Source organism: Calliphora vicina, chromosome 3 (genome assembly GCF_958450345.1).
Source record: "Calliphora vicina chromosome 3, idCalVici1.1, whole genome shotgun sequence".
Taxonomy (NCBI): domain Eukaryota; kingdom Metazoa; phylum Arthropoda; class Insecta; order Diptera; family Calliphoridae; genus Calliphora; species Calliphora vicina.
This window is the reverse complement of record NC_088782.1, coordinates 22,023,018-22,035,202: the sequence shown is the minus strand read 5'-3', so window position 1 is coordinate 22,035,202 and position 12,185 is coordinate 22,023,018. Positions and strand designations below refer to the sequence as shown.

Sequence of the window (12,185 nt, the reverse complement as noted above, 5' to 3'; positions counted from 1 at the left end):
TAAATTAATTTTATCATTTATACGTATTGTTGAACGCTACATCCGTTCATGGTGATTTGGCAAAATAATCTGAATAAATCACAGCCATTTCGACAGATTTGGCCGTTATCACTGTCAAAGTTCGGAGGTGCCTATTGGAAGACCCTTTAGCAACAATTGGATATTTGGTAAAATAAACTGAATAAATGACAGGCAATTCGGCAGATGTAGGTTTAACAATATGGCCGCTATCAATTGTCAAAGTTCAGAAGTTCCTTTATCAACAATTGGATGCCACTTAATTTTTATGCAGTTAACATATTTTTCAATTCAGTCATCCACTTATAATTTTTTGATAATTTCATTGTTTCATCCGCAGTCCATCCATTCATCCATTCAATCTTAAGCAGTTATAAAAACAAAATAACAACTCAGCACTATTTATAAAACAGATTTATTCATATGAGTTTGCTGATCCAATGACGATGTTTATAAAAGTTTTTCTATTTTGTTTATTTATTAGTTCTTTCTTTCGTTTGTTTGTTTTTTCACTTCTCTTAATGTGTTTTTTTTATTCAATTTAATCCTTATCGAAACTTTTGTCGAAATTGTATGATTTGTTGGATAAGCAGAAAATGCAGATTTATTTTAGATTCAGCATTAAAGTTGTATCACTTTTATTTGTTTATTATCTAAGAAATGCAAGGAAGTTTATGGGAAATTATATTGATTACATTCTACTGAATTATATTGAAATTTATAGAGATTTTCAGTTATATGTATTTGGCTCAAAAGCATCATCATCAATATGCATCGAATTCATGTTTTTTCTCGTACGTTCAAATACCATGTAGACTAATTATCTATCCGAATTACATATTTTGCTAGAAAATGGCATCGATTTTTTATTATTTTTGTCGTCAGTGGGTAATATATTGTCTTTGTGGAGTTCAACATCGAGAAACCAGGAATTAAAAATGATCATATCAAATTATTTTGCTTCAAAGAATTACTTTTTGAATTTTCTACCACTTAACTGAAAGGACAACACTGCTCCTGTCAACTGTAAAAATTTAAACAAGCTGCATCATTTCGTTAGTGTTTGACAGCCAATGATAGCAGACTACCGCGTGACTTGAGGAGAAAATGGAACACAGCTAATTTCGTGTGATCATTAAGCATTATTTTTTTACATCAATTTCAATGGTAAAAAATTGGTTAACGGAATTTCGTTATGATCGTACCAGCACGGGAGATGCCGAACGTTCTCGACGTTCTCTACAGCCGAAACAATTGAAAAAAATCCCGAAATGATGTTGGCCGATCGGAGATTGAAAGTGCGAGAAATTGTGGAAGCCATAGTTAGCTCACATGGCTCAGTGGTTTCAATTTCGAATGATCGCTTGGGTATGAGAAAGCTTTGCTCACAATCGACAATAAACGTAATCGTATGACAACTTCGCAGGAGTGTTTGACGTTGTTCAGCTGCAAGTTTTTGAGCAGTTTCGTATCCGTGGATTAACCACAACACACTAGAGAGCAACAGCAGTCAAAACAGTGGATTTCTTGTGGTGAATCTGCGACAAAGAAAGTCAAGGTGGGTTTATCAGCTAATAAAGTCATGGCGACCATCATGCACGCGGTATAATACACATTGTCAACCTTCAAAAGGGTAAGACAATCAATGACGAATTTTATGCCAACTTATTGGGTCGATTTAATGAGGATTTGAATATAAAATGACCACATTTTACCAATAAAAAGTTAAAAAGTTATTTTTCTCCAGAACAATGTTTCCATGGCAAAAATCCCTGAATTAGGCTACGATTAGCTCCCTCATCCGCCCCATTCTCCGGATTTAGCCCTGAGTTCCAATTTCTTGTTTCGAAACCCAATAAAATGGCACGACGGAAAGAGATTTGACTTCAGCGATGAAATTATCTGACAAACAAATACTTATTTTGATGACCTCGACAAATCTAATTTTTTGGAAGGGATAAGAATATTAGAGAAACCTTAAACAAAGTGTATAGAGCTCAAAGGAAACTATGTTGAAAAATAAAATGATTTTTTTTATCAAAAAGTCACGGACCAGCGAGAATGGAAATCTGTTTTAGCATAGAAAGTTTATAATTTAGGGATACTTTTTCAATATTTTTCCGTGCAGAAAGATGTTTGCTGTAGTAGGAGTTACCCCAGTAGCACTGAAATTATTCCATGATCTCTTGTCGTATCTACTCATCCGTTTCCTTGTTTAGCGCATCATATTTAATTTGTGTCAGTTCTTTTAAAGCTAAACTCCTTGCTCACTTTACGTCGGTTTTTTTATACCCTTCACCTTCGTGAGAAGGGTATATATGTATAATTTTGTCATTCCGTTTGTAATTTCTACATTTTTCATTTCCGACCCTATAAAGTATTTATATTCTGGATCCTTATAGATAGCGGAGTCGATTAAGCCATGTCCGTCTGTCTGTCTGTTCGTCTGTCTGTTGAAATCAATTTTCTGAAGACCCCAGATATCTTCGGAATCCAAATCTTCAATAATTCTGTCAGACATGCTTTCGAGAAGTTTGCTATTTAAAATCAGCAAAATCGGTACATAAATAACGGAGATATGAGCAAAAAACCGGGACAACATAAATTTTTGACCTATTTTTGATCTATATCTGGATTACTAAGTCATTAATATAGACAATATGGATATCTAATGATAGATATTTCAAAGTCCATTGCAACGATGTAGATAAGGCTATAGTAAGTTGGACCTACAATGGGTTTAAATCGGGAAAAATATTTTTTAACCCGAATTTTTTTTTCATCAAAAAATTTTTCTGTCATACATTTTTTTTCCACAAAAAAAAAATTAAAAAAATTTTTTTTTGTAAAAAAATTTGGAAAAAACTTTTTTTAAAAAAAAATTAAAAAACAATTTAAAAAAAAAAATTTTGAAAAACAATTAAAAAAAAAAATTTAATTTTGTTTACCTAAAAATATTTAAAAAAAATTATTTTAAAGTACAATTTGGTGAAGGGTATATAAGATTCGGCACGGCCGAATATAGCTCTCTTACTTGTTTATTTTAGCGGTTTTTTATAGCACTCCACGAGAAGTTTTACATCCAGCCCTTTCATTTTCTTACCCTTTGATTTATTCTATCAATAACGATCCCGAATAAATATAATTTATGGGGTCGCAAATGAAGTGTATAACAAAAATTTAGAACGACGTCCTTCTGAATTTTAAAAATTTAAGCAGACCTAGAAAATATATGTATATTTGGCCCAACTTGTTGAAAAATGTTTAGTGTTGGAAATGGGCAAAAAAAATGTTGTCCAGCCTGACTGTATGTCTGTCTTTTAAAGGCATGACATGAGAGGATATAGGGGATGAAATTTTAACCAAATATTCTCTGTTGATCAGAAATGTTTGGTATTGAACATTTGCAAAATCGGTCCAACCAAAAAAATGTTAACGAAATGTCCGTTCGATGTTTAAAAACAATTAAGTCACGATGGGGCTTAAACGAGGAGAGATAAAATACATCAATTTAAGACAAACATTCTCCCTTGATCAGAAATGTTTGGTATAGAAAATAGGCAAAATTGGTCCAAGTCTAGCAGTCTGTTTGTCTGTCTGTTGATAAAAAGAAGGAACTAGGAACATGAAATTTTCCCCAAATATTCTCTGTTGATCAGAAATGTTTTGTATTGAAAATTGGGCCAATTTGAGACCAGCAATTAAAATGCGATAGCGTATAAACAAAAGGACCTAGAAAACATAAATTCGACACAAAAATTATCTCTAAATCAGAAACGTATGGTATAAAAAATAAAAAAATAAATCCGGCCAAAAAAAGAAAAAACAATTTATGTAACAAAATTGACATCCTAGCTGTTTGGCTTTCGAATGTAGGTGGAGGTCTCTGCAATATTCCCACATCCACATTTATGGATGAACATGACATCCATCTGGTTTTCAGTATGACCATCGAGAGAGCCTTTGGAAGGACATCGTTCTCCGTAGAAAATTTACAATTTGTTAATTTGTAAAATTGTTGATTCATGTTTGTACATTCATAAGAATAGGGACAGTAACTATTTTCAAAAACACCTGAAAAGTCTTAAACGATTTTATTATACAAAATATGTCTCAAATACAGATCCATGAAAGTCTTTTCATATTAATTTTGTGGATAATTATATTTTATAGCATTTAGACTTTGTTTTTCAAGTATCCTTAAATAATCCTAAACATTATGATGACTGTAGCATTTACAGCTACAAGTACCCTTTTCATCCTTAATGCACAATCAGTTTTCCTTCAAGTAAGTAATTACAGTAACTACTGTTCTCTATGTAGTGCTGATTCAAATACTTACTTAACATTTCTCAATACATTTTACATAATTTAATAACAAAATTTTTGAAATTTCTTAATACCTTAATGACCTTTCACAATCTGTAAATCGTTTTAATATTTATGTAACATATAATCTGAAAATAAACGTAAGACTGACTGCATGACAAAATTGTCATGGGGTCACAGAGGGGTTTTATATAATGATTATACATATATGGGCAATTCCATATCATCGTACGTGACATTTGTACACCTATAGAGTGGAATAGATTTTGCAAAAATAAGAGTATCTGAAAAATAATTTGGTCTTTATGCTCCAATCAGAGGGTACTATGTTTTAAAATAATAAAAAGTTTTTTCGAAATATTGTGGCGCAAAATATTGAGCGAAATAAGGGTATATCGTACGTGACATAAAAAGGAACTCATTTTGAGGTACATGTAGAAATATGCGAAAATATTCGAATCGTGAGAGGCGTTATGTTTCCTTTTAATTTCTTACACTAAACAAAATATTTTTTACTTTACAATCCGTCATATTTAAATAAAAACAATTTCTGGATGATTTTATAATAAACAAAATTTAATATCGTACGTGACATAGCGTACGTGACAGATTTTTCTCTTATAATAAAACAATTATATTCTGTAAATATATGTAAAAAAAAAACTAAAAAAATTAATAGAAAATATAGGGGAGAGGGGGGCACTTTTGAACACTTTTAGCTTTCAAGCCTCATAAAAATTTATGTTTTTGAATTATTGACTTTTTACATAATTTAACTAATAATTATGGAAATAAACTTTAGTTTAAGTCTACAATTAACTTATTTCTATTTCAATTTTTTTTTATTCTTTGAATGTATGAAGTCATTGTGTTCAAATGTGCCCCCCTACGGGGCAGTTTTGAACGGCAATTTTTTCTTACAGCGTTTTCGACAAAAATACCATAATTATTAATCCATATTCATCATCGCAGCAGTCCCTGATGTTCCAGGTTGGTGTACTGGTGTTGGAAGCTTAGCCTTTATTTTTATGCCATTTTTAGACAAAATAAATCTTCTATATCAGAATAAAAGAACCTGGCTTTTTCTTTAAAAAACTGACGTTATAGTTGTTACCTTCTTTCTCAGTTATTTTGCCAACAAATCCCAACGTTTTTACACAGTTTTATTGGAGCATTTCCTCTAAAATAAAGTCTCCTGGATTTAATTGGTCGTAGCTCAAATCGATGTATTCTTCTTCATGGCACTCTACAGCAATTTGAGCTTCAGATAAATCATCCGCAAAGTTGAAATCGAGATCTGTATCATTTCACCAAAAACAAGCTTGCTTTCATTAGAGTCCCAACTAGAATCCTCAGGCTTTTTAGCTGTTATTGGACGTTTTGCATTTTTATTTATATTGGGACATTTATTGAAAGAGCTTACGGCTGGTTTCTTAACATGTCTTGAACGTTTGATGTATGAATCATCTGATTCATGCAGCTACATCTACGAAAGGAGTTAGAAAAAAATGTGTTCAAAGGTGCCTCACATGTTCCATTTCGTGGAAAATTTATAATAAAAAAAACATGTTCACCCAACTACATTCGGTCGACGACTGAAAAAATAGCGTTGCTAGAAAACAAGCTTGCCATTTGAAAAAGTCGGTTAAGGGTCGGAAAAAATGTTTAACTGAGATTTTATTAACATTGCTCAAAGGTGCCCCGTGTTCAAACGTGCCCCCTCTCCCCTACATTCGGTTTCAATAAACAATTTGATAATAGCAAACAAAAAATCAGAGTCAAATTCATTTCATACTACAAGCTAATTGGGAGCCTAGTTTTCTCTGCAATTTTAGCCTAAAACATTAAAAAATGTTGTAAAAATAAATAAACTATTATTTGTGTCTTTAAAATGTTGTAATATGATCTAAATACTTTCATATAGTAACATTTTATTATTTTCTTCTATTCAAATCATGTTGAAAAAAAGTTTCAAGGGTTTTTGTTTTTTCAGTCGTGTTAGCGATTCTCGTGGAATTACCCATATACAATTCTTAATGCTGGTATATCGATTTATATAATTTATTTTTGAGAAATTTAAAGTTAAAAGAATCTATAGATCATTATTGCAGCTAATTTATAAGGTTTTGTATTGCTGCAAATAATGTTTTGTTGGAAATTTGTAATTTGTTGGAAATTTTAATTACTTAATAAGATTTTCAAACATTGACTGCAATGCTAATGATATAATTTAAATATATTTATGTTACTGGTGATGACATGTCAAAGTTATGACATGTTGGTCAATCGTAGTTTGGCTTTCAAAAGATGGAGGACTGATGAAATATTCTCACATCCACATTTATAGATGCACATGACATTCATCTGGTTTTCAGCATGCCCATCGAAAGAAAACCAAATGAGAGTTTGTCTTCTGAAGCCCTGCAAATGTATTCCAAGTACATATTCAACAGAATGAGCTACAGGTTCATGTGATAAAACTAATTTTTTGCTAACAACCCTATTTATCCTCAATAAAGTTGATTGTATAAACATTTCAAAAAACTTAATGGACTTTAAAGAATTTGAAATTGAAAAATAAACCATTAAATAATTAAACTCATATAACAAAATAAAAAATAAATCCCACAAATTGTTTTCCAAACATTTCACTTAAAACTTATTTGTTAACAACAATTACATACTCTTATTGTGTAAGTATTTAAAACAAAATTTTGTGTGCATTTCATTGAAAATATTTATGAGTTCAAGCGTTATATTGAAGTAGTTGTTAAATGAATGCAATTAAAACTTTTCTTTGCATGTTTAATTGTTGAAATTTTTAGCACAATTTTTTTTTAATAGCAACACACTGTCTCTCTTATAGCTCAAGTACACATGTATTAAATTCAAACAAAAACAATTTTTTTAAAAATTCGTTTTATAATTTATGTTCAATAAACTTTCTGCCCAGTATTTACATTGAAAACAAAACAGATATTGATGAAATTTCTAACTTTAGGTACCAGCCGTGTAGGTTTACCCAGTAATCCCAGCAGCCGTAAAAGTTCTATCTATGATTTGACACAACAACAACCAGCACTACCAACACCACCAATTACCATACACCAGTTACCGGTGGGTATAGGCAACAGTGCAACCAGTCCACCATCCGATGAAGAGGACAAACGTTTCTCTCCCAAATGGAAGGGCAGTGGTGGCAATCTACCACCACCCACACCCAAACAGGCTCTCTCCATGCTAAAGCAGGCCTCCTCGGCCACCAATGTATCCCAGGAACGACAATACTATTTGGGAGCTCAGGATAGTTCCAAACATTTGCGCAAGGGCAGCATGTACAATCTAAAAGCCAACGATAGTCCACAACGCAAGAGCAGTGTTTATGCCATGACCGCCACAGACTCAACTCTAGGTACTCGCCAGCGTAAGACTAGCATATATGTAAGCAGTGATAGGGAAGCATACGACAGTACTGAGACTATGCGTAAGAATAGTATAATGCCAGTGACGGACAGTCCGTCCATGATGCGTAAACCAAGTATGTTTGCCACGTCTATGAATAGCAGTACGAAAAATCTGACATCACTCTCGGACTCTACAAGCAATATCTCGTCGTCGGTTTCATCTACGATCAGTGGTATAGCGACTAGTTATGGCCTGCAATTGGGACCGGGACAAATACATCCCAAGGGTTATCGTTTGATAACCGAACGTCATGGTGAACTTAAGATGGGCTTTAACAAAGTCAAGGGAACGGTGGAAGTTGAGGTAAGAGAATGGTTTAGTTAATTGTGTCGCTTTAATAAAACGATGGAAAAAACACAAAATATTTACCGCTAGATTGCAATAAATTTGTTTATCTATATATTCACTTTAATGAATTACTGGTTTCATTAATGTTCGATATTTTAAACTTCCATATTCAAAAGCGATTTTAAAGTTAATCATAATTATTTCTTAATTTTTTTTTTTTGCTTTTTTTAGGTTATTTGTGCACGCAAAATAGTGCCCACCGATTGTGAAACTCCACCAGATACTTATGTTAAATGCTATATTAAGGATGGTGATCGTTTGCGTCATAAAAAGAAAACTCGTGTGGTCCGGCATTCAGCTGAACCATTCTATAAACAAACAATCAAATATCAGGTAAGCTGAAGCGAAAAGTTGGAACAATTCTTTATCTAGGTCGCGGAATAATGTATATTTAATACATTTTTTTACAATGTTATATACCTTCTTCGTCTTTTCTCATTTCAGACCCTCTCATGTTCATTACTGGGTAGATCCAATAGTACCCAAATCCATCACAAGTGTCCCGTTCAGGTTACGCAAAATTTTATGATTTGCGGCGAATCTGTCAAACGTTTTCAAAGTTAGATATTTAATATTTTCCATTGGCCCATCGCCATTATTCTTATGGATACCTTCCCGATTCGTATATCACTTATATTATCAATAGCTCTTGTCGAAGAAGTTCTTCAATGTTTTGAGGCCAAGAACGAATCAAGCCAATATCGGATACTCTGCTCCAAAGTGAATCACTTCCCAGAGAGAGCGTTCTGCTTCGATCGAAACAAATAGTAGTCGGACGGAGCAAGCTCTGGACTATAATGCCAACCACATCATTCTAATAGTTTTTAACAGGAATTGCAACATACGGTCGAGCATTGTCATGATCGAATATTACGGTTTCATGTATGGCCGCATATTCTGAGCGTTTTTCGTCCAATGCTCGCTTCAAACGAATCAGTTGCATGTGATGGTCTGGCAAGATTTCAGCAGCTCATAATAGGTATGACCCTTTTGCTCCCACCAAATACAGAGCATTACCTTCGTATGGTATCCAATTTCCCTGCCTTTGGATGAATCCAGCTGCTTGCAAACATTTTGAAATTGCTGCTTGAGTTTGACAACTCATTGGGAGCTACCCAACTTTTTTGTTTGGCCTGGGCGATCATTGTCTTCCGTGCCAAAATCACCAAAATCACTTTTGAATCGAACAAATCTCATTTGTTGCGGTTGACAGTCCTTGCGTAGTAGCTGGGTTCATTTTAGTATGTGAAAGAGATGATGATGACGTTAATCAGTTTCGTTGAGTATTTTAATGATTTAATCTGTAGAAATTTATATCTTAAATAGTTGAAATATGGCGCAATCTATGCAGGACAATCATGTTTCGATCATGATTGTGCTGCATAGAGATCAGTAGGATGTGGATCAACAATCCCAATATTATCAGTATATAGTCCGCATTAGCTCGCGTTTCATAACTTAATCAATCCAGTAACCGCACCTTCTTCTCTAGGGATGATCAGCAGATTATTAAAACGTATGCATAAGATCTTAATATGATCATTATTGTGTTAACTGCATCCAGATACGCCGATTGTACTGTTCAGGTGAATAGAATTGAAAAGGAGTGTGGTAGCTCTTTCAGTTCAGTTCTTCATTATCTCATTGTCAATATAGCACATTTCGCGCTATTATTACAAGCACTAAAGTTGATGAAATGATAAACTTTAGTCTAATAAGCTGATGAACAAGTAGGCACAATTTAGAATTTTAGCCTTCCTTTATAAAATATCCCACCCTACTAAATAATCGAAAATTTATTTGGTCTTGCGAAATTTCAGAAAAAAAAATATTTTATTAAAAAATCCATCAATCGTGGATCTTTTGGTTGAATTAGTTAACAAAAATCGTGGATCCTTTTGTTGAATAATTTTTTTAATAGTGGATTTTTCAGATGGCCAGTTTTTACATCGATCGTTGAACTTTTCATTGACCAATTTTTACCTCAATCGTGGATCTGTTAGATCGCCAATTTTTGCATCGATCGTGGATTTTTACCTCAATCGTTTCGATTGACCAATTTTTACATTGATCATGGATATTTTTGTTGACCAATTTTTTCCTCGATCGGTAGATATTTTTGTTGAAAAATTTTTATTTCATCGTGGATCTTTTTCTTGAACAACTTTTATCTCACTCGTGAATATTTTTGTTAACCAATTTTTACCTCAATCGTGGATTTTTGTCTTGAAAAACTTTTACACCAGTCGTGGATATTTTTGTTGACCAATTTTTATCTTAATCATGGATCTTTTTCTTGATAAACTTTTACCTCAGTCGTGAATATTTTTATTGACCAATTTTTACTTCAATAGAAGATCTTTTCCTTCACGTGGATATTTTTGTTGACCCATTTTTACTTCAATCGTGGATCTTTTTCATGTATAATATTTATCTCAGTCGTGGATACTTTTGTTAACCATTTCTTCCTCAATCGTAGATTTTTTCTTGAACAATTTTTACTTCAATGGATTTTGACATTAATTTTATAAAATTTTCTTTCATTCCCACTTTTGTCTTCCCTAGAGTGCCGATGTCTTTGGACGCAACATCGTCATCATGGTCTGGCAAAGATGTGTCGGTTTCGAACACAATCAGGGTTTGGGTGGCACTGAAGTTAATTTGGATAAAATCAATATGGGCCAACATATTGGCGGTTGGTATCCATTATTTCCAATGCACTCATTTGGTGGTTCTGATTCGGATAATTCTCCTTGACCGATTACGCCCAAAGACAGACCAAAACAGGTCAATAATAAAGCAACAATAACAACAAAAGCAACAACAGGAACAACCACAACAACAACAACTAATATAACAAATACAATAAAATCCGCTGCAGCTGCGGTAACAACAGCAACCAAGAATACACCAATAGTTATTAAAGAAAACTTCAAAGGGAAAAATACCATTTACTGTACCAAAGGTATAAATGATTTAATGAATTTTTTCAAAACCGTATTTAAATGTAAACATTTCAATAGTTTTAATGAACATTTAACTACGTTTGGCACATTTGAGGAGTGCGTTTAAGGAAACAAATAAAATTTAAAATATATAATACGTTTAGATATAAGAGAAAAAAAATAAGATTTTGAGAATGTTTTTTATAAAGTAGCAAGAAAGAAAAAGGGAAGGATGCGCTTAGTAACGTACATTTTTTGTATAATATTTTTTAATAATTTTTTTAATGAGACAAAGTCTCTGTTTGTTTGTTTTTTTGTATTAAATTTCTATTTTTTCAGTTATTTCTCAAAAATATATTTATTTTTTTTTGCTGTTACGAAAATTTGCTTAATAAAATATTAAGCAATCAATCAATCATTCCTACAATTTTGCAAAACAAATATGTATATGTTTCATTTCAAATACCCCTATTCTCTTTTAACGTATGTAATTACCACACCACGGTTTATGGAAATTCTATGGAAAATTTGCCAGTTTGTTTTGTAAATTTTGACAAGAGCAATATTACATCATATGACAGCACCACATGAAAGCTTTATGAGTAACAGCAGAATTTATGTAAATTATCAAGGGAAAATGGGTTTCCTTTAGGCCTTATGTTGTAACCTTTGACACAGAGGGTATACTTTTGATGCTTGTAGCTGAGAATTTTAAAATGTTGAATTTTTTTTAATATTTAATATTCTCAGAACCAATTTGATTGCTTAGCATAAAAATTCATAATTGATTAGCTGTATTAGATGTATGATTTAATTAAAAAAGAATTTTAAATAAAATATATGCGACGAAATGAAAAATTGTGGGTCAAAAGGCTTTTTTAATTTCCCGGCTCTTAACTGCTCCTGTCAACAGGCATATGTTAGTTGACTGCTATCAAAATTTGAACAAGCAGCGACATTTAGTTTGTGTTTTACAGCCATTGATAAGCAGACTAACTCGTGATTTGAGGAGAAATTGGAAATAAAGTGAATTTCGTCTGCTCATGAAACTCTGCACCACCAATGGTAAACAAATGGTTT

At 32.6% G+C, this 12,185-nt stretch overlaps 1 protein-coding gene across 1 annotated transcript in view; it reads left to right on the top strand.

Annotated features, from left to right (window-relative positions):
* Positions 1-10,917, top strand: part of Fife (regulating synaptic membrane exocytosis protein fife) — a 146,910-nt gene extending 135,993 nt beyond the window's left edge. Inside the window, exons 13-15 of the mRNA XM_065504503.1 lie at positions 7,349-8,115; positions 8,332-8,493; positions 10,726-10,917. Coding sequence (XP_065360575.1) covers positions 7,349-8,115; positions 8,332-8,493; positions 10,726-10,917 — 1,121 coding nt within the window. The remainder of the gene's footprint in view (positions 1-7,348; positions 8,116-8,331; positions 8,494-10,725) is intronic.
* Positions 10,918-12,185: the final 1,268 nt, after the last annotated feature.